The following is a 27,906-nucleotide window of genomic DNA, read 5'->3' on the forward strand; positions in this document are numbered from 1 at the left end:
AATTGGTTCCATTGTCGAATTGCTCTGACAGTCAGGAAGTTTTTCCTGGTGTTCAGCCAGATAGCTTGGCTACAGTGGTACAGGCGCAACTAACTTCAAGACTGGTCTACTGCAACACACTATGTGAGCTGGTCCAGACGCTGCTGCTAGTGCAGAATGCAGCAGCAGCTCAGCTGCAGTGACGAGCTGCCCCTTTTCAGCATGTATCTTCTGTGCTAAGGGAACTGCACTAGCTGCCTATTCACTACCAGGCCAGGTTTAAGGTTTTGCTACTAGTGTATAAAGCCCTACAACTTGGGACCAGTATACCTGAGGAAGCGCCTTGTCCCTTACCAACATATACAGTCATTGAGGTCAGCAGATGAGGCTCTCCTGGTGATTCCGCATGAAGCTATGGTCCAGCTGGAATCCACCTGCAGTAGAGCCTTCAGCGTGGTAGCTCCCTCACTATGGAACTTCCTGCCTCGGGATGTCAGGCAGACACCAACATTGTTTTGTTTCCAGCATCTGCTGATATTCATCTGCTGAATACATTTTTATTTCAATAAGCCTTTCCCAATTGACCAGCCACAGTTTTTATTGGTATTCTGTTCTTTAAACAACTTTTAATACTGTGCTTTATTCCATTTTTTTTTCCCACCACTCCAGAATCTGCTTAGACATGGAGCGGTATATAAATATTGTAAATAAATAATAAATAGTCCTCCAGCTAAACTAGTTTGTAGATTGGCATTTTAAAACATGGACAATACAGAAGTAATTGATACAGTACAGGGGGAAAACATCAATACAATCAAGATCTGCAGTGTGATATCCTGCATTTGTGTTTTAAAAAGCAAGGCAGGAACAAGTACAGAGGACAGCCCTAAGGCAAGGACCGTATATCGTTTAGTGTTAATTTGGTACAAAAAGGAGTACTCTAGGTCTATTGAACTTTTTACTGCGCTTTGAAAGAAAACAAAATACAGACTGCTATTCCATTTGTCTTTGTATTGCATTGGCTTGATAGCTTTTAACACACATCTTGGGAAAAGCAGGATTATTACAAATATAATACTTTCAGTACTGCTGACTTTATATAGCTATTTATACTGTGGTGGCTACATCTGTTCCAAAAAGGACGGTAGACCTTTGTAGTGGAACCCCTCTAACTGAATTTCTCTTTTGTAACTAATAGAACATGTTCTCCTAAAACAGAGCCCTACTGACATATTAAGAAAATACCAGGCTTTTTATTTCCAAAAAAGTTACAAATGGCATGAAATCCCTTACCACCATAAAGAAAGGAAAAAACACTGTTGCTTAGTCATCACAAATTGTGAAGTGTGTTTATTTTTAAAAGCCTCTTAATTTCATTTCAAGAGTCCTTTCCAAAAGGAAATCCCTAGAGATACTTGAAGTGGGATGTCACTATGCAGTTAAGTTTTGTTTGTAAAACTTAGAAAGAGCTTGAACAGGGTGTGTCACTAGCCTTTTAGCAGTAACTTACAGAATGCTGCTCCTACAGCAAAGCGTGGAAAAAATGCATTGTGGCTTCGCATCAAATATTGAGAATTATACCTTGGTTGATCATGCTTAAGCAGAACACAGCTCTATCAAATATTCACTGCCAATTAAAAGAAAAAACAACTAAATAAGCCTTCAGCTAGTGCAACCATCACCCCTCCCCCCCAGAATTCATGAGAAAAAGGCACTCCATCCTTCTGCCACATTTCACATTTGTTTACACACTAGCACCATTAACAACATTTAACAGCAACAGTTATAAATGTACACATTTGTGGCTAAGAAAATACAGCTTATATTCTCTCACTGCTTGTGAACTGTAACAATAGTAATTTGCAGGTTTCTTGTACTTCTGATAGTACAATAAAGAAGTCAAGATGGTTTAAACCAATATAAATACTTTCATTTAGAATAATTTAAAATCATCCACTCACTTAAAATCTGAACAATTTATAGATTTTCTAGATAAACCATACATTGGCAGTTAACATTAAAATGGGATATTGCACCAAACTTAAAAGTGTTCTACTAAAAATGTGTTCCCATTGGAAAAATGAAACCAATACAAACATAATTCAGAAAGAAAGCCGAGAAATCAGTATCTGAGATCATTTTTCTCAACAATGTAAAATTAGAAAGTACAAAGTTAAATAAACTTACTTCTGAAGTTCTACATGCATGCAGAAACAATATGAAAAATGATTAACAATTTCTTACTTCATCTTTAAAACTCTCTTTATCACCATATGCCATATACAAGCTGCAATCCTAATACACCCACTTGTTTGCCCTGCTGATTCCAATAGGATGTATTCACCAATGAGTGTATTTTCGAATTGCAGCCACACTGTCTAATCTATGAATTAGATACATTTACCATAGGGCATATACATAAACAGGGAAGGTATCCCCAGCTGCTTTGTAACAGAAATCTAGAGTATCTGGAAATATTCCTAAGCACAAACAGTATATATATATTTGCCCCAGTGCCACCAAATTTGATTATTCTCCAAGACAACCATTCAGGAACTTTATGTTGGGATCTGTCTCATGAGCCAATGTGCAGCACTGAAAGACAAACAAATGAAGACATTCCCTTTCGTAAAGTATCTTTCCATTTGAATTTCTGCTTCCATCTGTAATGTCATCAAATCTGTGACCTGTCATTTCATCGACGTCTCCCTTGAGCATGCCAGTTTGGAACGCTTGAAAGCTCTATGTAGTTCAACTTTGATAGGCAGGAGTATAGTCTGGCCTCCTGGTTTGAATAATTTTTGGTTTTGGTTTCTTGGTGGCTTCTTCCCCTTCTAGTTCCTCATGTTCCTCATCAGTTTCACACACGTGGACAACAACACTGGGAGTAGTTTCAGTTGCAGCATGAAGTTCATACCGGTCCCCTAAAATGTTTTTTAAAATAAGTGATCAGACAATTGTATATATAATATTACTTGTACATTTTTTCCATACATAAATAAGGTCCGGGTAAATGACTGGCTACGAAGGTGGTGCCGACGAGAGAGATTTGGATTCTGGGACCACGGGCTATACTTCCTGGAAGATGGGCTGTTGGCTAGGGACGGTTGCACCTCACAAAGGATGGGAAGAATGTGTTTGGCCACAGCATGAAGAACTTCATCAGGAGGGCTTTAAACTGAATCCTACGGGGAAGGGAGATGTAATGTTGGGGGTAAGAATGGATGTAGGCGCATGCACTGCAACGGAGAGAACAGCTCTGATAGTGCCCAATAATAGTCTTCAGACACATGTAGGAAGAAAGCCAGACTATGAAGCACATGGTCTTCGATGTCTATATTCTAATGCCCAGAGTATGGGAAACAAACAGAACAAACTTGAACTCTTAATACAAGAGGGAAATTATGACCTGATAGGTATAACTGAGACTTGGTGGGATGACTCTCATGACTGGAATACAGCAATTGAAGGATATAACTTGTTCAAAAAGAACAGGAGGAACAGAAAGGGAGGTGGGGTTGCACTGTATGTGAAAAATACATATCTCTGCACAGAAATACAGGAGGAGGAGCTTGGTAGTCCCATCGAGAGCATCTGGGTTGAAATAAATGGAGCAAAGAATAAAAGGAACCTGGTGGTCGGAGTCTACTACCGGCCACCCAATCAAGGAGAAGACAAGGATGAAACTTTTGAAAAGCAAATAGCCAATGTTTTAAGGAAGCATGATGTAGTAGTAATGGGGGACTTCAATTTCCCCGATATTTGTTGGGAGACAAATTCTGCAAAACATGGCCCCTCCAGGAAATTCCTGACTTGTGTGGCGGATAACTTCCTCCTACAGAAAGTAGAGGAAGGAACTAGAGGATCAGCTATCCTTGACTTGATCCTAACCAACAGAGATGACTTAGTGGATAAAGTAGCAGTTACAGGAACTCTGGGGGAAAGCGACCATGTTGTACTTGAGTTCTTGGTTCTAAGGGAAGCAAAAGCCGAGTGTAGTCAAACGCGTACCCTGGATTTTAGGAAAGCTGATTTTCATAAACTCAGAACAATGATGAGTAAGGTCCCATGGCAAGCGATGCTAGCGAGAAAAGGAGTCCAAGATGGGTGGGAGCTTTTAAAAAATGAAATTCTCAAGGCACAATTACAACCAATTCCAACAAGAAGAAAAGGTGGAAGACAACAGAAGAAGCCAATGTGGCTTCACAAAAAGCTTAGGGATGACCTGAAAACAAAAAAGGACACATATAGGAAGTGGAAAGAAGGCCAAGTAACAAAGGAAGAGTACAAGCAGATAGCACAGAATTGCAGGGATGGCGTCAGGAAGGCTAAAGCTGAGAATGAGCTGAGGTTAGCAAGGGATGTTAAAAACAACAAAAAGTCTTTCTTCAGCTACGTGCATAGTAAAAGGCAGAGGAAAGAAATGGTGGTTCAGCTACTAATTAAGGATGGCAAAATGATAACAGATGACAAAGAAAAGGCAGAGGTGCTCAATTCCTACTTTGGCTCAGTCTTCTCCCAAAAGAGGGTCTATGACCCCCCTGGCAAAGGTGAAGTACAGGCTGAAGGGGCAGGATTGCAGCTTGAGATCGACAGGCAAATGGTCAAGGAACACCTCATTACTTTGAATGAGTTCAAATCTCCAGGGCCAGATGAACTGCATCCTAGAGTCATAAAGGAACTGGCAGAAGAACTCTCAGAACCGCTGTCTATTCTCTTTGAGAAATCATGGAGGACGGGGGAAGTGCCAGATGATTGGAGGAGGGCTAACGTTGTCCCTATCTTCAAAAAGGGTAAAAAGGAGGAACCTGGGAACTACAGACCAGTCAGTCTGACATCAATCCCTGGGAAAATTCTGGAGCACATGATAAAGCAATCCATCTGGAAGCACCTTGACAAGAATGCCATGATTACTCGAAGCCAACATGGATTTGTCAAAAACAAGTCCTGCCAGACAAATCTGATCTCATTTTTTGATCAAGTAACCTCCCTTGTAGACCATGGGAATGCTGTAGATATCATATACTTCGACTTCAGCAAAGCTTTCAACAAAGTGCCCCATGATATCCTGATGAGCAAACTAGCTCAAAGTGGGCTAGATGAAACAACAATCCGGTGGATCCACAGTTGGCTACAGAATCGGACTCAAAGAGTGCTTATCAATGGGACCTTCTCAAACTGGGGAGAGGTAACGAGTGGGGTACCGCAGGGCTCAGTCCTGGGCCCAGTGCTCTTCAACATTTTTATGAATGACTTGGAGGAGGAGGTGCAGGGAATGCTGATCACATTTGCAGATGACACAAAATTGGGCAGGATAGCTAATACTTTGGAAGACAGAAACAAAATTCAAAGTGATCTGGATAGACTGGAGCGCTGGGCAGGAAACAGAATGACATTTAATAGGGACAAATGCCAAGTTCTGCAGCTAGGAAAAAGAAACCAAATGCACAGTTATAAGATGGGGGACATGTGGCTCAACAACACTACAAGCGAGAAGGATCTTGGAATTGTTGTCGATCACAAGCTGAATATGAGCCAACAATGTGATGTGGCTGCAAAAAAGGCAAATGCTCTTTTGGGCTGCATTAATAGAAGCATCGCTTCCAAATCCTGGGAAGTACTAGTTCCCCTCTACTCAGCACTGGTTAGGCCTCATCTGGAGTACTGTGTCCAGTTCTGGGCACCACACTTTAAGAAGGATGCAGACAAACTGGAGAGGGTTCAGAGGAGGGCAACAAAGATGATGAGGGGACTGGAAACAAAGCCCTATGAAGTGAGACTGAAAGAACTGGGCATGTTTAGCCTTGAGAAGAGAAGACTGAGGGGAGATATGATAGCACTCTTCAAGTACTTGAAAGGTTGTCACAGAGAAGAAGGCCAGGATCTCTTCTTGATCATCCCAGAGTGCAGGACACGGAATAATGGGCTCAAGTTACAGGAAGCCAGATTCTGGCTGAACATCAGGAAAAACTTCCTGACTGTAAGAGCAATACGACAATGGAACCAATTACCTGGGGAGGTGGTGGGCTCTCCCACACTGGAGGCCTTCAAGACGAGGCTGGACAGCCATTTGTCAGGGATGCTCTGACTTGGATTCCTGCATTGAGCAGGGGGTTGGACTCGATGGCGTTGAGGCCCCTTCCAACCCTACTATTCTATGATTCTATAAGTATGTCTTTAAAATAGCCTCGAAAGCAGCTGGTTCTTGTTAGTATATAAGCTTTTTTTTTTTTTTAGAAATGAGCAGACTGAAGAAGTTTTAGTCGAGACCTTTTGGCTTGTTAGTGTGGCTTCAGGTTGGTAGAGATTGGTGTTTATGGGTTTAAGGCTGCAATCCTATACCTACCAGTATTCTGGATTGTGTGGACAGTCCCCTTGGATAGAGGAAGCTCTCTGATCCAGACTGCTGTGCTCCACAAGTAGATAGAGACAAAATGCAATGAGGGAGAGGTGCGGGGCTGGAGCACTCCCTCCCCTCGGGCGTTTAACCAATTCAGGTTCAGCATGTCTGAATAGGTCTTAAATCTTTTCCCTTATGAGCTATTCCAAGTTGGAATGAGATTTGTGAGTTATAATCATATGTATTTTTATCTAGGACACATTAAGAAACCCTTAGCTTCTTGAATGTGATACAGGAATTCGACAGTGCTTTCTTACAACTCCTTTTCCATGTTACTGGCTTGGGAACTCAAGTAAAGTTTCAAAGGCACACTGGAGACTGGAAAGTACCCTACGATGTATTTGAGAACTGGTCCCAGGATTCAGCTGCCTTCTGGAACATATGATTAGTGAAGAAGATCTTCTTCTTAGATGAAGAAACATATGTGGTTGCAAAGAACATTTTGGAGCCTATATGTTCTTGATACAGTGGTTTCTGGAGTGAAGTATTATTTGGACTCTTGTCAGATTAATTGGTTATTGATATATGCATTATGAATGTTACATGTTCCTTACAACTGTACCACCATACACTTATGTATTGTTTCAACACGCGTTGTACATAATTCATATGTGTTTGAATTATTTCAGTTGTTTTCATGCATTTTGAATTGTTTATTTCATTATAAGTTGTAGTCAGACTGTATCCACATTTTCATACAATTAGGGCCTTGTGTCTGTTCTGTGGTTACCTGTAGAGACCCTTGCTCTGTTGTGTGTGTACATAAAACAAGACGACTAACAGATTTATTATGGCATAAGCCTGTGTGTGTGTATGTACACACAGGCATGGATGCAGAGAAAAAAAATGTATGCAGTGAGTTCTGATGCAAATGAAATGCAACACAGAAACTGTGATAATTACAGTAACACTTAAATATAAATAAAGTACATTGACCATTCATAAAGCCCTGTTGATGACAACAAATATGCTGGCATTGGTAAACTAATTAATACCTGTAGTGAGATAAAACCTGTTCATCCAGGCACTTCTACTTCACGCATTCTCACCCGACCCCCACCCCCACATTAATGGAACGATTAGCAAATCAATTGTAAAAAGAAAATGAACCCGAACTAAGAGAGATCAGGCACAGAAGCCTCTTACCTGGTCCTAGTTTAGAGATCGCATATAAAAGATCATAATTAATGGCAGGTGTAGCATCATCTGCTTGTGTCCAACCAACAGGGGGAGAAGATGGAGGAGAGATCAGGAATTGTTTTTCTGGAGCTGGTGGTGCTAAGTGTGGGCTTCCAATATGCAAAGACTGGAGAGATTAAAGAAAGAAAATATGCATTGTTACTTTGATTTTTAAACACACATATATGGATTTGAAGGTGGCATGGATGTAGTACTGCAGTAGTACTCATAGGGGCAGTATAGAATAGCACTCAACAAGACAGAACTGAGTGCTGTCAATACCGACAAAACATTAATGAAACCAGGAATGATTTAATCATAAGGTGCTTCCAGGCAGAGGGCTCCTAAAACTACCAATTAGAAGAGAATGTGCAACTTTTCTTACTTTTTCTGTCATAACAGATTTTCTGTGGCAATGAAAAAGATGGAAACAGCAGTGGGAAAACATAAGAGATTGATACAGGAGAACAATGTCTGGACTCCCCATAAAATTCCGTGAGTGAGACAGGGTGATGACACATTAAAGGTCTTGTCTAGAAGCACCAGTAGTGGCTGAAATCCAGTGTTGTGTGAGTGGAAGGCAGCTTGTGTAATAGATTCCCCTTCTCCTCCTCTTCCTGTGGCCCCCTGAACAGCCTCTCTAGAACGATGGAGGGGGGTCCCTACAGAACATTGTGAAATGTGTGTTACTGCACTGCTGTGGGGGGTGGGATTTCCCTAAAATAGGGCAGGGGGATTTTGCACACATTTCCTAATTTCAGGCAATTCCCCCCTCCCATGGCAACCCTGTAGGACACATTTCACAACTTGTTGCCCCCACCCCACCATGACCCTCTGAGGCTTTGAGGAGGGAGTAAAGGGGAAGGGGGGAAAAAAAGATACATTGCGAGAGGTTGCCAACTCATGCAATGTTGGATTTCACCCAATGATAGAACATTCTAATGAACAAAAACTCGTAAGATCAAGAATCAAATGAGACTCTCTTCCGCCATCATGGTTAATACCTACTGATAGACTTGTACTCCATAAAATTGTCTAATCACATTTTAAAGTGATTTAAGCTCCTGGTCATCACATCATGTGGCAGCCAAATATCAAAAGAACAAGGAACATAGGGAGCTTCCATATACTGACCTGATTTGCACGTAATGGCGAAATGTGAGTTAAACAACCCATAGTTAGCCATGGCTGTGCTGAAGCAAGTGAGCACACTATCTCCTGCCCACTTGGCTCATCCCACTTGGCTAAACAGCCCAGGAATGCTCCATTCCTGGGTTGTGGTTGTTGTGATGTGCGAACCCAACACTCTAGGTTAACAGTTAAACAACTCAGAGTTTTAACCCAACAAGAAAACATGGGTTAAAACTCTGGATTGTTTAACTCTAAATAACCCAGAGTGTAAGGTTCACACATCATGGCAACAACCCAGGAATGGGGTGCTCCTGGGATTCTTAGAGAAGTGGAAGAGGGCATGTGAGAACTAGCATGCTCACTCCCTCTTGCATGCTCAGAAACAACCCATTGTTTTTTTAACTATGGGTTGTTTGATCATGCGACCTGGGTCACTGAAGTCAGACCACTGGCCATCTAGTTCAGTATTGCCTACAATGAATGGAAGAGATTCTTCAAGGGTTCAGACAGGATTGCTTCCCAGCTCTACCTGGAGATGCCAGGTTTGAACCTGGGACCTTCTGCATGCAAAGCAGGTGTTCCACGGCTGAGCTACAGCTCTTCCTCACAGATATCTTAGAAAATGTTTTCTAACTAAGCCTCGTATTTATCAACCCGCCCGGTTGCCATGGGTGACAAGGAATTCCACGCAGGCAAGTGGGTGGGCTGGCCGGGGCGGAACAGACTGCTCTGCGCCTCCTCTGCCAGCCTGCTTGGTTTCCATGCTGGCTGCAGAGGAAGGGAAGCCTCTTCCCGCATGGACAGCATGCAAACACAGCAAGCTGGCAGAGGAAGGACAGAGCGATCTCTCCCTTTCCTGCCAACCTGCTCACTAAAAAGACTTTTATTTATTTACTAGCCTGTTAATAGGCTAGTACCCTGCAGTTCCATGCTGGCCATAGAGGAGGGCCAGCACAACCTAGTATCTTTGGTGGATGTATTGTGGTTGTATTGTTATATTGTGGTTTTAATGTTCTATATATTTTACATTGTTTTATTGTGTGCCGTTTGGTTTTCATTTTTGTGAACCGCCTAGAGAGCTTCGGCTATTGGGCGGTATAGAAATGAAATGAATGAATGAATGAATGAATAAATAAATATTGACAAGACTGTCCTAACTAGATCAATTCAAGAGTAGGATAATGGCTGCTTCTAACGAGACATTTTGAACTTGAGCATAGAGTACAAAACAGATGTGTCATTACGTCTGTTTATGACAGGCTTATGTGTAAATACACCAGGTTACCTTCTTTCAAAATACTTGCAAGACCAGCCTTCCTCAACCTGGTATCCTCCAGATGTTTCGGTCTACAATCCCATGAGCCCCAGCCAGCATGGCCAATGGGTAGGGATTCTGGGGGTTATAGTTCAAAACAACTGGAGGGCAACAGGCTGGGGAAGGCTATGCAATCGTCTTTTAGTTACAGATTGCATGCATATGCAAATAGAAAAAGTCATGATTTCATAACTCATGTAATACTCTGTCTCATATCGAAGTACAAATATTTTAAGAAGCAGTTCAATGATGCCTAAGGAGCTTATAGGATCTCCGGGGGGGGGGGGGTGATCTGGAAAAAAGTACACAGGTGGTAGCACCCTGGCTGTAGAATAACTCCCCACCCCATCACCAGCCCAGGGCTTGCTTAGCACTTTCTTTAGGGTCTTTTTGGCACTATGTGAAGACCTTTTTATTGACCCAGGTCTTATACATCATTTGTGATCTTCAAATCTGACCTCATGCTGTTTTATGTGCAATGTATTATGTGACTAAACTGGTTTATCTCTTTCTTTGTGGGTTAATTTTTTTTTACATTGGTATTTATTTGTTTTGTTCTTGTAGTCTAATATTGTATTTTATTTTTTTCTTTCTTGTGAGCTGTGCAGAAAAAATATGTTATTGAGCAGGCTATATACATATAGTAAATAAATAAAACAAATGCTTTAGGAATTCAGAGTCCTGCTTTAGATGTTGGGGTGGAATGGGTGGAGGTGAACCAGACACCCAGATGAAATCAAGTTCAATTCTCATGATCCTCTTTAGAAATCTCAATGGAAACTTCGATGGTGCATTGTCAAATCATAAAGGACAGAAAATAAAAAGCTTTTCTTACTGAAATACACATTATTTGGAAAGTCAGAGATGAAATGTAGTAATTCTTCATATTTCATCTCCTGCGAGCATGCAGAGTCTGTTAGTGAGATGATCAACCAAGCAATCCCTAATGACTGGATCTTATTTCAGACCACCACTTCAGCTTCATTGAAGTAGCAGAGCTAATGCCAGACTTCCACAAGCTCAGCTGTGATGTGGTGGTCAGAAAACTCTACTTACGCAGGTCCTTACTAATATCACTAGAGCTTTTATACTTGGTATTCTTGGGAAACTGGACCAAACAACATCATTGTTTGAAGTGGCTCTTTCAACAGATTCCAGAAATAGTAGGTCTTACAACTCAACTGCTCAAATGACTGCATAGGAGGAATGTAAAAGACAACTGGGTCTACTCTAAAGTATAACTAAGTCTGGATCAAATCCTCTGTAAGGTATTGTAGTTTGGGGTTTCAATACTGGTAACCCAGGTTCAAATGTCCATTCAGCTGTGAAGCTCATAAGACAAATTCACAGAACACAAGGCTATCAGCAACTACTACTCATGATGGCTATATGCTACCAGCAGTAACGGAGCCGGCATGCCTATGTATACTGGTTGCTGGGGACTATGAGCGGGAAGGTGCTACTTTTATATTTCCCACTGGTGGCTGGTTGGCCACTGTGTGAACAGAATGCTGGACTAGATGGACCCTTGGTCTGTTCCAGCATGGCTGTTCTTATGTTCTTATGAGATCACCATCACTCAACCTAACTTACCTCATAAGATTGTTGTGTGGCCAAAATGCCACACTCAAGAGTTTAGTAGAGGATGGGAAATAAAACAGATAACAAAGCAATTAAACTTTTGCCAAGTAGGTTTCTCTGTCTTACCTGAGCAAAATACAGTTTCAATTCCTTTCCAAGAAATTCTGTTTTGTGTAACCGGATTTTAACATCAGCTGCTGACAAAGGGTTGCTGAAGTTTATCCTTATTCTTTTAAAACTCTTAAAATACTGAAAGGTGACATCTTTGTCATATTTTTTAAAGAGAGCTTCAAATCTGGTCTGAAACACAAACATAAAAAAATAATAATCAAATGTTGGAATCCATTAAACATGAAAAAAATATTCCCGTACTCAGTGGCCTATAGACCTATGAGTATAGTAACAAACAAGTACTTATACTCTCTCTCATTCTCTCACCCGCCCCCCCCAAACACACCCACAGGTCCCAAACCAAAACACAAGTGCACTTGGCTGCAACCGTTGATTTCTAGAGGATACAGGTATCATTTTTTCTGCTCTTGCCACATCTGTCTTGCAAGGAATCATGTACTCAAACTGAATTCAAGGGCTAAACATGTTCCCTTCACCTCCATGGTAAGGACAGCTTCCCTGCAGAAAAAGTCTGTACTGATTTATACATGAATGGTGTCTACACTGTTGCTATAGGATTGGGGCTAGTGTTACAGTGACACAAGATTCCCTTTTACCACCACTGCTCCCCTTACAAGCCCCCATTTTAAAAATTCAAATATCTGAAACAATGACAGAATTTTTTTTAACCAAGACCATCAACAAAGAGTTTGATGAAAGTTCCTAAATTGCATTTAGGATAGGTGGCAGGAAGCAAATGCTCTGTTATTCATCGAATTATTTTTGCCATTAATATGCAGAGACTGTATGGTTTTATTCCATAACTAGACTGCAGCCATAGAACAGCCAAAAAAGAAACATTAAATTAAAATCTCTTAGATTGTAAGCTCCTTGGAGTAGGGATCTGTCAATCCTGTTCTTTGTAAAGCACCATATACTCTGATAGAACTATTTTTTTTAAAACCCCGAACAAATTACTTCAGAAGATTAAATTCCATCTAGTATGGATGCAGAGTTCATTATATGATCTTTTCAAGTGATGTTATTTTGAAAATAACCGTAATCAAAAGGTAGAATCGAGGTAACAAAGCACATTGGCATAAGCAACTAAGTAGCACTGTATCATATACAAAGGCAACTTAGCTATGTATGATGAGAAGCAATACCAATTAATATGTACTATATGGTTTGCCTCAATAGCCAGATTGGAACTTTGCATTTTTTTCCCCAAAGTTTGAATAAACCCAACTGTTTCTGGGCCCAAATAATGTAGCTTTATTGGTCTGTGGGGTAGCTAATTAGTTCATGCATGGTACGTCCACCCAACAGCTGACAACCTTATACTGAGACACTGCATGTTTAGCATATGGGCTACTGGAATATTCAGGCAACTATCCAACCCAAATTGATTTTTACATTATTTACATAGGCAGCTGCCATTTTAAATTTACAATGGTGAAACTAGTAGTGGAGATTCAGGAGGAGACAACAGTTCTTAATCCAAGTTGGATCTTCTTCTTCTTGGGTTTTTTTTTTTTTTTTGCATTTCCTATTGCTCAAGACATTAACTGTAATTCTGGGTGCACTTTCATTATCTTGTTGAAGCTGAACTTGTATGGGATCACTGAAAGCTTAACTTGTTTTTCATCTTTGATTGGCACAGCTGAGGTATGAAGTACTGAATTCAATAAGTAATAAATTTACCATAGAGGATATAATTAAACATTATTTAAGCAAGTATAAACATATGGAAATTCTATATAAACGAAGTTTTTAGATCCAAAGTTGTCAGCCAAAAACTGAACTTTCTATCTTAGAAAGAAGTGAAGCTGTGTTTCCTTAGCCTTATGCCTACCTCGGGGGGGGGGGGGGCTTTTTAGTTTGGTATGTGCGTTTTTTAATCAGGCATGGATAATTTTGAACAAGTTACAATGAGCCAAGTTCCCACCACCCACCTTCATACTTTCCCAAGCGAAGGAACATAGAAACAGGTGAAAGGAATAATTACTATTTGAAGTTGCAACTGTAGTTCCCATCCCTTGCTAGCTCCCTCCCCAAGCACTCCCCTACCCTACTCTCACCAATGAAAAGGCAGGATTAAATAGTAAAACTTTAAAATAAATTAAAAGCAAGTACAATAAAATAAAACACAGTATAAACATTTGAAAAACAAGCAGCAGCAGAAATTACTACTAAAGTAATGCTAAATTCAGAAAACCCTGATCTCGAATATTCTGAATACTTTCTATTTTAAGTGGAAGTCATTTTTTTTTGTAACCAGATACACACCCATCCCTGCCAGAGTTGGGAGGTTATGATTCCTCTGAAATTGCTTAGAGAATCTGTACTACTATCCTTAGTCTGCAATCCTACACACGTATATGGGAGTAGGTCTGACAGAACTCAGTGGAGCTTATGTCTTAGTAGACATGTATAGGATTGCAGTGTTAGTCTTTCATGAGCTGCACAAAACTGCCAATAAGTAATTGCACTTACTCCAGCTTCTATCCCAGTTACTTGGCCAATGAAAACTACATATAGTACATCCCCAATACTGTCAGAAGCTCTTTGTGCCTATCCAATGCAAACATTTAAAGTTTCTAATTTACTTTACAGTCAGAAATATTTGAGAATTTGTAGACAATCAACACAAAATATTTTTAAAGGATGATACTGATGATCTTACAACCCTGCAACATTCTAAGAATGTATAAAGTGTACTGCAACAGATAAACTTCTGCAGTCTGGAAGTATTTTGACATTGCAGTATCTATTTAGCTTCAAGATCTAACCTATCCAGTCTTTTGAACACAACCACATTTCCCAGTATTTAAAAGATATTCCTCTTACTAAAATAATACCCCCCCCCCGCAAGCCTTACCCTAGTTTCGGGTTGACTGAAAATCTTGTTGTCTGCAACACAAGCAATTAAGGAACCAAAAATGTAATCGAAGTTCCTAAAATGCATCTTGTGCTTCCTTTAAAGAATCCTAAGAGTTCAGCACAAGACCAAGAAAAATACTTTTTTGAAGAAGCAGTTTTGTACTGTAGAGAGAGCTTATAAAGAGGACCAAGTCCAGCCCCTCAACAAGAACAAAAAAAGTTTTCAGAGCATCCTGTATGCGACAGCAAATTCCTGAACAAAGTCCTGCCGCATGCTTTCAGGCAGTCAGGGACAAAATGTAAGCTTCAACTGGAAAGAGGTGACGTAAGAACATTAGTCAGTTTCCCTATGCTAATTAAGCTTGCTTGGAGGATGGAAAAAACAGCTGAGGTTTGCACAAGCAGCTGCTTTATCAACTCCTCTTGCAGCATAGTTTCCATTGGTAGTAATTCCATTTAGCTCTCAGACAACATGCTCTTCACTTGAATGGGACAACCCACTTTAAGATGGAAAAAGTTACTGTTTGAGGATCAAAGTTGAGTGCAATAAACAGTAATTAGCTGGCAGAAAACATTTCAGGACATTGGAAAACTAAGTACAAAGCCACCATGGAGCTCAATCCTTTCCATGTTTACTCAGACATATGTCCCACTGGTCTTAATGGGACTTACTCCCCAAACTGCATAGGATTGCAGCCTTAAATGTGTTTTTCTAAAACTGAACTATTTTTTTTTAAAGAGGCTGGAGAAAATCTAATTTGAAGTTTCCTTGCTTCACATAAAATGGTCCAAACTAGGGATGTGCATCGGATTTGGCCAATGCCAGAGCCGAATAGTGGCCCTTCAGACTGTTTCTGACGCTTCCAAGAGGCAAAGTGTATCTCCCTCCGAAGCAACTACATTCGAACCTGGACCTAAATGAGGCTTCATTATTGATGCGGACTTCGGAAATAAATACATTCTTTCAATGCCATCAGGATTCAGTATGGAGAAGCTTGAACTGGTTTTCAATCATTGTAACTCCCTACCCCCTACACCTATTATTCTCGAACTTTGCAGGTTTCTTGCCTGGTGACACCTCTATGATGTGTGCCATTTTCATAAAAATTGTGTGTCCCCCCTGCAAAAAAAAAAAAAAAAAAAAATTGTGCAGAGGGAAAGTGACTCATTCCCCCCCCACACAAAAAAATTGAGTACTCCCCTTCCACATAAACCGGTCCACCTATCCTTCTGAAACTTTACAGGCTTCTTACTTAAGGGACATCTCTAGGCTGTATGTCCTTTTCAGAATGGCCCATAAGGAACACAGGGAGTAAATACATCCTGTTTTCAATACGCTCAAAATCTCAGGGCTGGTCTTGCAGGACTCCCCCCCCCCCCCCCGCTGTGATCATTCTGAAACTTGGGAGGGTCAATCCCCTCAGAAGGGACAATTAACCCTGCAATTTTCATCCAATTCTGCCAAGAAATAAAAAAGCTATCAGCAGTTTGTTCTCTCTCTCTCTCTCTCTCTCTCTCTCTCTCACACACACACACACACGGAGAGAGAGAGAGAAACCTATACTATTTTTCTGACACTGGGCAGGCATAATCCCCTCCTATAGGGCTACTATGCCTGCAAATATAATCCAGTTTCGACAAAGGTAAAATAAAATTATAGCATGAAGTCTTGGCTTTCCGAATCTCAACTCTGGTTTAGTCCCCAAGTTGAAGCGGGTGGCCTCCTAATCAAATCTGGCAAGGTAGGTGTGGGTGTAGTGTGCTCCCCCTCCTCGTGTGTTTAAATGTTATAAATCTGAATAGGCTAATGTTAAAATGAACCATTAGTATCCCATTGACTTCAATAAGACTTAGATGTCTCTGACTTTGTCTAGATTTCACCCCAAAAGTATTTAGAATAGGGATGACAGTGATACAAGAAGCCTATAACGGCTGTGTTTTGAACTACAGTTCTAAGCCCTTTTGTTATTGTAGTAAACTAAGTGGTATGCTTCACGTGCTTCCAAATCCCATCATATACGTCTGTGTAATTTTTAAGACTAAATTATGCTGCTAGCATATTACTATCATGGCACCCAAACCCTCAGCCACAATAATTACTGCAAGAAAGGCTACTTTAAAAGGTACAGGAAACAGAATGACACTGCACCATCTCTAATGAAGTCCAGGTTAAAAGTTTTCAATTCAAAATTTGGGTTCTGGGGAGAAACCTGTAGACAATCTGGGAGTGTTTGCCTATTAAACAAAATAATAAATAAGATTATGTGGAGATCCACTCTAATTGGCCACAAGAGATGCATCTGGCCAAAGCTACCACCTGTCCCTTCAGACCAGCCTTCCCCAACCTGGTGCCCTCCAGATGTTTTTGCCATGCTGGCTGGAGCTCATGGGGGTTGAAGTCCAAAACATCTGGAGGGCACCAGGTTGAGGAAGGCGGCTTCAAAATATTTAGTTTAAGGCTCTCATCCAGCCTATCTCACCGCAAGTCTGCAGTGCAGTAAACCTTGGTTTTGCCAGTCCTTTGAGCAACAATGATGGACTGACAATCCACTGCTGCATGTGCAGCCACCACTTTATTCCAGAACCCAAGGCCCTTGCACTCAATCACTACACACTCATACTACACATGGAGTGGACTACCGATCCTCATTGCAGAGTATCTGCAGCCACCTGTAGCTGTAAAGGAGCAACAACCTTCATCTCTAGAAGCTTGGGAAACCACATCCTACTAGGCCAATATGGGATGATTAACATGACCTGAGTCTCTTCCACTTTGATTTTGTAAACTATCTTGTCCAGGATCAGTAGAGGTGAGAAAGCATACAAGAGGCTGCTCCGAAATTCTAAGTGCCTCCACTCCTAATGTGAGTCGATCCCTGTGCCTGTTAGAAAACATGTCTCCCTGTTGACCCTGGAGGCAAATAGATCCACTTTAGGTGGATACGCCTACACATCGTATTTGAAGGTTAGGACAAAGCAGAAACTTGTATTAGATTTTTTTTTGAAGTGCCCCTTGAAATCATCCCCACCCCCAAATATAAAATTACCTTAACTTGTGCAAACCTGAAGTACTGCAAAACGGCGAAGTACTAAAATGAGGTTATGGAGGAGAAGGCAAAATCAAGTATTTATCTTACAAGCAGTAAAACTAAATTTCATGATTTACCTTTGTCCTCCTTCACTTCTTTCATTTAGCTTGCACTTGAAACCCAAACACTCCCATCACATGCCACGTTTTTCAGATAACATTTTCCATTCCTGTTTGTGTTACTCAAACTCTTCTTTATGAAAAGCTGATCACAATCTCATTGTGCACTTGATCCAGTACACTGATTATGAGAACAAGAAGCCTTATTAAATGGGAATTTCTCAATACTACAGGTAGAGGTTACAGTATAGAATCTGCATAGGCTTCCTCTATTACCATTTTAACACTGAAACACACACTACAATCTTTAGTCAAAACAGCTTTCCCATTTCATCCCCCCTGCCCCAATATCCAGCCTGAGCAAGAGTTCTGTGTAACCTGAAAACTCATTCATCGCATTGTGAACACTGGTTGGCCCTAGCAACTAAATTATTTTATACACCTTGTGAATTTTCTTCTAGTGGGCCAACATGGCTACCTGGCTTTTGATCCACTTTGGAGAATACTGGATTTAGGTGCTGAAGAAGGGAATTGCTACAGCTGGAGGTCTACCTCTTCTCACATGTTTCTGCCCATGCCAGAAGATCGTCACCCAAAAGTGAGATCGTCACTTTTACATTCTAAAAGTAAACTTTTTTAGCTGCAAGAGAAAATCAACCAATTTTAATTAACAATATTATTCTTTCTATCACTTGAAGCTCAAATGAACGTTTGGGTTATAAATGATGGTTACTGCAAGACACTTTTTGGCTTGATGTCCAAATTGAGCCTACAACAGACCATGGGTTATCAGGGTGGCTTGTTTGAGTAAACAACCCACCCTACAGAAAGCTGTCCGGGTTCACATGACATGCTAAACCCTTGTGGGTTGTTTCAGAAAACACCCCATCGTGGGTTGGCATGTCATGCGAATCCAGTCTGTATGTGTCTATTTTCATGAAGCTCCTGACTGAAGCCTCTTGCTGGGGGTGGGGTTCCACTATTCTGAAGGTTAACTGGACACCAACGCATACTGCCTATATACAAATTCTGTCAGCCTGTCCCTGTGCCTTGCAAGGCATATCCTGAAAAGGAAGAAGTTTTGCCGTGTTGAAGTGTGACACATGAGTCTTATCTTCTCAACAAGCTGGGAAAAAGATCTTTATAACAACCTTCTCCCACCTGGTACCTCCCAGATGTTTTGGACTATAACCCTAAGCATTCCTGAACATTAGCTATAGTGGCTGGGACTGATGGGAGTTGAAGTCCAAAACATCTGGAGGGCACCAGGTTGGGGAAGGCTGCTTTAGAATTAGCAATACCAATTCAAATGCAGACTTCTAGTTAGCTAACTGGGGGAAGGGAAAGTGGCAGCATATTTAAAATTAGGCCACTAGTATAGAGCTGTTCCCCTGTTTGGCACAAAGATAAAAACTCCCTCCCACTTCAGTCACTGAGGAAGAACAGGGGAAGCGACCAAAGTTCCTCTCCAACAGCTCCTGCCCTTTCTCAGAAGTCTGCCCTTTTTTTTTAGAAAGAACTCAGCAGCTGCAGCTGGAAATAAGAGAGGTTGTGGGCTTGGATCGGAGCAAACAGCTGGGGAAGAAGGGGCACAAGACTTGGAAAAAATGCATTTTGGTAAACTGCTGCTAAGATAGAGGGGGGAACTAGGAGTGCATTTAGTTGGAGGACAACTGACTGCACTCGCTGTAGACTATGTTAGCAAAGGTTCGGGTGGTAGGGTTATGTTTAATTTCCAAAGAGGGATTCTGGGGCTTAGGCCTGTGTCAACATCACACCATTATATCCTGTAAGTAAGTATGTGATGAACGCAGATATTCAGTAGCGAGGGAAGAAAAACTCTGCATGTACTCGGTGGCACTTTTGTTCATATATTCTGGGACTCATTTAAAGCCCTGGTATTGAAAAAGACCCCAGGATTAAGTCCTGAGGAGCCCTACACTATTAAAGAGAAGAACACACACAGCATGACTGTGCAACAAACCAGAAGCCTTCCTTCTTCATCTCTGCTAGGAGGCAGAGACATACATACTGCACTACAATCTCCCCAGAACGCAACAGCCAGCTAGTTGTGGTGGTGCTTAGGGCAAGATCATGTGAATTTGTGCGTTTCATTCCCTCTTTATTAAAAAGCTACCTCGAGGATCCCTGCCATTTAGCATCCCTTACTTCTGAGAAGCAGGGGACTAAGAGGAGCATGTGGATTGAAGGAAAGAAAGGCACAGGCCACTAGCTGATAGCTAGTGGGAGTTCTGGGGTATTGTCTTCAGCGGAGAAGTCTGAACTCAAAAAGGGAAACTTTGGTGGCTGGGGGCTAGGGTCAGGGAAAGCACAGAGGTGAACAGGAGCTTCAGGTGCGAAGGCTGAATTTTAATACTCACATCTAGATTAGAAAAAAACTGGCAGCAGACAACTAGCTGTATTTCTTTTTAACTGAGCTATAATGGTATCAAGGAGTATCTAGAGAACAGATCTGTAAAATTATATTGAACCAATACTTCTTAATATTTCCAAAATATGACAGAGGAGTTTATGCTTTTTCCAAGATTTACAACATACCCAAGTACATATTATATAACTTGTATGATTAATTTATGATTAATTTATTGCTATATAGTTATATTAAAAGAAGAGCATGAAGCATTCTTCCCACTGGTTAGAGCACCAGGAAAAAACCAACAGTTTGACCTTTGATTGCATCTTAAACTGAAACATCAGCTCTGGGAAAAGCTCTGGGGAATATGATTAACAATGGATCCCCTTGAAATGGCTCAGATCAATCCTTGAAAATCTGGATTAAATGCTACTACTAATCTCTAAGCTAGCCTTGGGCAATAAAAATACCAGTTCAATGACTAGGGGATGAGGGTTAAAACAGCCTTGTAAATTCAACAGCAAAGTTTATCCCAGAGCAGTTATAAGCATGCCTGTCCAGATATTCTTGTCCAAGGTTTAACATCCATACACAGGCACACACCACCAGGGTCGTGTAATTACTGTACTTTGAACAGCCCCACTGTAATTACTGGGGCTGTTCACATGTCATGACAGCCCACCATGTTTAATTTACTCATGGGGGCAGTTTCGTTGTGCTGGGCTTGCTGTTTGGTGCGAACCCAGAAGGCAGGAGTTGTTTGAGGGTTAGACAACCCTCAAATAACACTAAAACAAACCATGGCTTTAGGAACATAGGAAGCTGTCTTATACCGAGTCAGGCCATTGGTCTATCTAGCCCAGTACTGTCAACACTGACTGGCAGCGGCTCTCAAGGGTTTCAGGAGGATTCTTTCCCTGCCCTACCTGAAGAAGCCGGGGATCGAACCTGGGACCTTCTGCATGCAAAGCACGTGCTCTGTCACATTGAGTTATGGCTTTTTGGAGGGTTGTATAACCTTCAAACAACCCGTGCTGCCTGGGTTCGAACGACACAACAAGCCATGGCAAAATGGCACCTGCGGACACCTAGCAAGACACAACAACCCCCACGGGTAAATTAAGCCACAGTAGAGCGGAGGACAGGAAGGCCTGGCGTGCTATGGTCCATGGGGTCACCAAGAGTAGGACACAACTGAACGACTGAACAACAACAACAACAAGGCTATCGTGTCAGGCGAACCACATCACTGTCACATTTAGTTTAGCCCCAAGTAATCTGAGGCACATTGATAGCCTGAGAGAACTACCCCACCCCACCCCACCCCACCTTTTCCAATTCACAAACATTTCTGTGTTTAGTTGCCTAGAAGCAATTCCTTTACTCCACAAGCTACTGGGCAAGTATCTTTTTACTAAGAGCCCCCCACCATCAGGATGTTGACCAGGGAGAGGTTTTTTTCAGCACTAGCACCCCAGTAACAAAACTTGTCCTCAAAGAAGCATCTCAGATTTTAAGTGTCAGGCAAAACCCTTCCTATTCTTCTAGGCTGTTTACATACTTTTATGCATAGTCAGTCTTACACACTTTTTAAGCATAATCAGTCTTTATTATGTAGCTCACCCTGTTTTTAGTACTTTTTATATTTGATTTTTTTTTAAAAAAAATCTGTATTGTAAACTGGTCTGGGAGAGTATTTAAAATGAAGGGCAGCATACATGTGTTCTAAATAAACAAAATACAAGCCTTTTTAAAGACATTATAGTGGCTAATCCATTACCTCCTGAAGACACACACGTCTGCCCTTTTTGACCAATCTAGAGGGGATATGTCAGGATTAGACCAGTTAGAAATATTGCCTAGAGTATTCATATATAGGCAGGTTATAAACTGAATAAATTAAAATAAAATCAGAAATATGGAAATAAAGCAGAGGGATAAGAGACAGGAAGAAATGAAATAAATATTACAGCGAAGGCCTCACCATTCCACCTTTGGCACCAGCTCCCCTCTAAATTAGGTCAGGGTGGTGACATGAATAGGAAGACTTTGCTTCCCAAAGTAGTTGGATAATGTTGGCAGAAGTAGGCCTAATTCTCACTGAGGTGATAAATTCAGGTCTGGGCTGTACTATTTCAGACTACAAAACTGGGCTCACATAACTGCTTCTTCAAATGGGGGGGGGGTCCTTACACCAGCCTTCCCCAACCTGGTGCCTTCCTAAAGTTTTAGAGTTCAATTCCCATCAGCCTCAGCCAGCATGGCCAAAGGTCAGGAAACATTTGGAGGGCAGATAACTGGGGGAGGCTGCCTTACATTTAGAAAACTAGATGCCAGTGATGAGCTTACGCTACAACCCTTCTCCCCGACATGCTAGCTTTCTTTATGGATTTTTATTTCAAGGAGGAGTCATTTGATTGTGTGAGCCCCCACCTTTAGTCTAAAGTAGTACAGTTTAGGCATAGATTTACTATCCCAGTGAGAACTAGGACCACAGGCAGAAACTATACCCACACAATTGTTCCTCATCAGCATGTCGAGCAAAGACAGAACCAGAGCTGAAGTGGCACAGGCTCTGCTCTAGCTCTTCCTGGAATATGTAGGTGGGGCAGAGGCAAAACGTTTAAACTGCATACCAAAAATTCCTTTATGTTCAGAACATTTCTGAACAGGAAGCTTTACCAATGGGCCTTTGAAAAAAGGAAGGTGTTTTGGAGAATTAAGAATTCTTTTAAGAATAGAAAATTTCCACTTTAACCAGTGAATTAAGGTCATCTATTTTAAATACTAAGGGTTGTACAGTTACACATAAAGGTCTGCTCATACTGTGAAGTTTTTCCATTAGAAATCCTTGGGTTATGCAGTCTTCCTCTTAATCAAAACTTTTTCAGACCCACTAGCCCCAAAATCAGGGAGTGACAGAGGCAGAGGAAAAAGGGTAAGCACAGAACTGACTAGAAGTGACAGTAGTTCACCTGCTATGAGTTAGAACACAAGCTATTGTAATCACCAGTTCTTAACTCGCACTTTCATAGCATCTAGCTGAGTAATCTTGTCTAACCCATTGGAGGTCCTACAATAAGTGAGAACATTTAATTATTCTCACTGTTTCTGGACTTACACTGATACTGGGGGAGGGATAAACTGCTGAAAATCTACAACATGTGGTCATCAGCCATAATAAGTTAGCTTATGCAGGATCCAGGAGGGGACAGGAAGTCAGTGAAACCGGGTCTCCAATGTGGTGCCCATGGGCACTAATGTGCCCACAGACAGCTCTCTTGGTGCCCACCAGGCTCCCTGTCCTTCCTTAATTAAAAAAATGTTTTAACTGGGAAGCTGGCATGCTGCAAAGTGAAGCACCATCCTCCTGCGCCTTTTTATTTCCAAGAATGTCTCTGGAGCCCTACAAGAGCCCCAGAGAGAAACTGTTAGAAAATGACATAGCAGGCAGCTTCAGACCAGCACTTTGTTTTGAAGTGTTTACAGCCACACAGAAAAAAGAAAAAGGTAAGCCAGGAGTGCACGGTGCATCCTGCGGGACTAGAGGGAGAGCGAGGGGATGTTTTGCATGTGCTGTTTGTGTGTTTTGCTTGGTTTGGGGAATATGTGTGGTGTGTGTGGATTCGTGTTCATGTTTCTCAGAGCATCACCAGTTTGCCTTCTGTGAAATTAGTATTATGTTGGGCTTTGTGGGGGCAAATATATGCCCCCACAAAGGGCTTTTGCATTTGGGGCACAGTCCCACCTCTGCCTTGAACTCATTTTCGTGTGGCCAGGTTACTTATCCCTGAGCCTCATCAATCTGCCTTTTGTGATTTGGCTGTTGGAGCAAAAAGCATGGGGTCCAAAAAACGTGTTTTGTGTTTGGGAGCTCCTCCCCCGCCCCCCCTCTGCAACGTACTTAGGTTCTGGACAAGTTACTTTTCTTTTAGAAAAGTTTGCCTTCTGGGAAAGGGGTGTTTTGTGATTAGCCACGGCAGCCATTTTGTGAATGGGCAAGCTTTCCCTGGCAGCCATTTTGTGAGAGGACCCATGATGCTCTCAAAACTCCAAATGTGCCCACCAGCCAAAAAATGTGCAGTGAATGGATTTAAGGAGTGGAGTCATGTGGTCAGAACAAGAGAGGGGAAAATTTTAGATGGATGCCACTGGATGGATATGAGTGGATGAAGGGGATGCAACAGAAGACAAAAGAGAAGATTGCAGTAGTCAAGGCAAGAGATGACCACAGAGATTTTGGTGAAGGGACAGAGGAGAACCATATTTTTGTAATGTAAAAGGGAGAAGCAATATCATCTGGTGACAGTCTGAATCTGGGGGGCAAAGGAAAGAGTCAAGGAAAAATCAAGGCATTGTGCCTGATCAACAGTGGTGCTGGTGGTGCTATCAGTGGATAAGGAGAGTGAACGAGGAGATGCGAGCGTGGGAGGAAAGATGAGACATTCAGTCTTGGACATACTGAGCTGGAGGCAATGTTGAATAATCCAAGCACAAATTTAAGAGAGGCAGTTGAAGATGCAGATTTGGATGGAGGGCAAGATATCTGGGGGAGGGAGAGCTGGGCATCATATAGGTGGATTTCTCAGAAAGTTATACAAGATGCTTGGCCCACTATCTTTTAAAAATTGACAGAGTGAAATATTTCACTATATTGTTACTATTTTTACTATTGCTTAGTCAGAATACCTTTTTCCTATTTATGTCCTGGTTTCCCCACCTGAAGCTCCCTGAAGTGGGCAAGATCTGCAAGACCATTTCAGATAGTAAAACAGAAACAGACCAGCTCTAAGCCTTGTCTTTTGACAAGTCACAACAGATAGTCAAGCTGACTTCACAATCCTAGCATTCACAGAAATCTTGTAATGAAGCAAAGTTGAGGATAGACCTTGTTGCATGTTCATCTTCTGGTGAAACTGTGTTATGGGTTTACACTTAAACCTAGAAAATTGGAAACAATATTTTTAGATATATCTAAAGCTGTAATTCTATAGCTGGTCAAAGGTCAGCAGAAGGGGCTTAGGAAGCAGTGTAAGTGCCCCTCCACGAGTGGAAAGGGAAATCAATTGGCAGGAAGATACCTATGCCACTACATGCCTGGCTAGTACATCTATGGAAAGCTCCAGCAGTATTTACGTCTCACTGGTGGTGTTCCACCTGCACTGCGGGGTAAAACAGGGAGTTTTTTTTGGGGGGGGGGGTCAGGGAGATTATGAAGTCAGTATCTAAAACCTCTTCATTCCCCCTCATTGTTGTTGTTCAGTCGTGTCCGACTCTTCGTGACCCCATGGACCAGAGCATGCCAGGCCTTCCTGTCCTGCACTCTCTCCCGGAGTGTGCTCAAGTTCATATTCATTGCATCGGTGATGCTATCTAGCCATCTCATCCTCTGCCGTCCCCTTCTCCTTTTGCCTTCAATCTTTCCCAGCATCAGGGTCTTTTCCAGGGAGTTTTCTCTTCGCATTAGGTGGCCAAAATATTTGAGCTTCTGATACACTTACAAAATTGGCCCAAAATATACAAATGTAACAAAAGAACAAATTAAATCTTGATACTTAATCCATAGGATATGCAAGGAGCAACCTGAATGTCTCCATCTTAACCCTTCCAAACAAGCTTATTTAACAGCAATAAAATGTCCACCAGTCCATAGTGCAGACAAAGATTTGCATAAACAAAGGCAGTATTGGATGCTGCTTTTTATTTAGATCAATCTGGTTTCAGTCCTGCTTTTGGGATTCTGCTTTTGGGATGGAAACAGCCTTAGATGTCCTGGTTGATGAGATACACTGGAGAATGGATGAAGGGAGTACGACTCCGTTGGTTCTCCTAGAGGGGTAACAGTTCCCTCCCCAGCTGCAACCCTCTTTAATAATTGCCCTCCCTGCAATTTTGGGAAAAAAACACACCCTTCCATTGGCACCAATGGACACTTAGGATTCTGGGGAACAGATCCTAGGGTCTTGGAAATTGATTTGGAGTTAGGGGCCCATGGACCTAGGCCCAGCAATGCCCCTGCTTTCAGGTTACTTTGAGCAGGATTGCAGCACAAACCCATATGTTCTTCATTTATTTTCCCCAATTGTGACATCTTAGGAATATTTTTCTGCTTTAGCTGCAAGCCAGAGTGGAATGATGGATGCAATTTCTCCAGTATTCCTCCAGTATTTATTTATGTAATTTAATTTACAATATTTGTATAATGCTCCATATCTAAAACAGATTTTGGAGCCGTGAACACAAAAGATAAAACAGTCAAAGAATAAAAAGATTAAAGCACCACATTAAAATTATGCCTTTTTAAAAAAACAGCATTAAAAATGCATGTCTATTTTTAACAGTCATGCACTTAAACTTTTAAAGAAGTTAGTCCAAGAGCCTTCCATTATACAGTAAGATGTGGAACAGTAGATCCATTGTTTTAGATGCTTATAAAACTTCCTCAGAAGTCTTTTTCCCTTCACCTTCTTAAAAATAGTTTGCACATCATTTTCCTATGCTAAAAAAGTGTGTATCATTTTCCTAGGTTAAATAAAATCTGCAAGTGTTTTCCTTTACATTCACAAAAGTTTCCCATGTGAGGAAAGAATTAAGCATGGGAAGCTGTAACCAACAGTGCTTTGCTGGAAAATTATGAACCAATTCAAAGGTTTGCCAATAACTGCCTGAAACCCTTTCTTATTATGCCCTATGAATTACATCATAAAACTATGGAAAATCATACCATTTCCTGATAACAAAAAATCACTACATAGCATTTTCCATAGGTGATTCACTGTTCTTTTCCAGTTTCCAGACATCCTGGAAAGCTTTTCAGAGACTGCTCTGTCTTTACGGGAAAAACAGGAAACCTTTCTTGTGCAGTCAGGTTAGACATTACATCTGTTAGAGGTGCAGCTTGTGATGGTAACGCAAGTCACAAATCGCCCCAAAGTAGTCAACATGGACACTGCATAACTGCAACCATCACAGCCATTTTTTATGACTTGCTGCCCCAGAAAACTGAGATAAATCTAGTGGTTTACTAGATTTTTACAGCCTCCTCCTTTTAGAATGTCTACCCTTACCATGTACAAAGGAGAACAGGTTGTAAGACTGCCTACCCAGTTTTCTTTGAGTCCATAGGAGCCACAAGTTCTTATTCTGTATGTTAAATCAGAAATTATTCAAGAAAACAGGGTAATTATAAGCGTATTAGAAAAGAAATAAAAAGCTATCTTGGAGGTATAGATTGCTCCAGGCAAACTCAGACTTCCACATGAGTTTATATACCATAGATCAGGGATGGAAACCTTTGTTCAGTGGGCCAAATACAGCACAGGGGGTTCCCCATCAGCCCTGTGAGATTTTCTCCCAGTCCCCTGACCATCTCCCAAGCCCTCAGCCCCTATCTCCCCCCCAATAAAACTGTTTATCTCTAATCAGCAGCTGATGAGATATAAGGGATTTCCTCACCTTCCCCCTGCCCCACACACTCCCTCTCTCCTCAAAATGCCCACCCTGGTGCTGCAATTAGGCTTTTAAAAAGCTTCCATTGGTACCAATGGAGGGAGGGGGAGCTCGTGCGCACATGCGCGTGTGTGTGAGGAAGGGCTGACTCTCCACAATGCTGTGACACCTCCCCGCCCCCCCGTGCTTGAAAAACCACTCCTTACCCACTGCAATCAGGCTTTTAAAATGCTTTCATTGGTGCTAATGGATGCTTTTTAAAAGCCTAATTGCAGCATGAAGGTGGGCGCTTTGAGGAGGGAGGGTGTGTTGTGCAGTGTGTGTGTGTGTGTGTGTGTGAGTGTGTGAGAGAGAGA

At 41.6% G+C, this 27,906-nt stretch overlaps 1 protein-coding gene across 1 annotated transcript in view; it reads right to left on the reverse strand.

The window, feature by feature from the left end:
* Positions 1–559: 559 nt before the first annotated feature.
* RCAN1 (regulator of calcineurin 1) overlaps positions 560–27,906 on the reverse strand; it is a 52,983-nt gene continuing 25,636 nt past the window's right edge. The window contains exons 2-4 of the mRNA XM_084843678.1: positions 11,712–11,885; positions 7,526–7,685; positions 560–2,903 (exon numbers count right to left, since the gene is read on the reverse strand). Coding sequence (XP_084699804.1) covers positions 2,731–2,903; positions 7,526–7,685; positions 11,712–11,885 — 507 coding nt within the window. The 3' untranslated portion in view covers positions 560–2,730. The remainder of the gene's footprint in view (positions 2,904–7,525; positions 7,686–11,711; positions 11,886–27,906) is intronic.

The sequence above is a fragment of the Heloderma suspectum genome, chromosome 3, assembly GCF_057233095.1.
Source record: "Heloderma suspectum isolate Gila_16-S chromosome 3, 16-S_ref, whole genome shotgun sequence".
Classification (NCBI taxonomy): Eukaryota; Metazoa; Chordata; class Lepidosauria; order Squamata; family Helodermatidae; genus Heloderma; species Heloderma suspectum.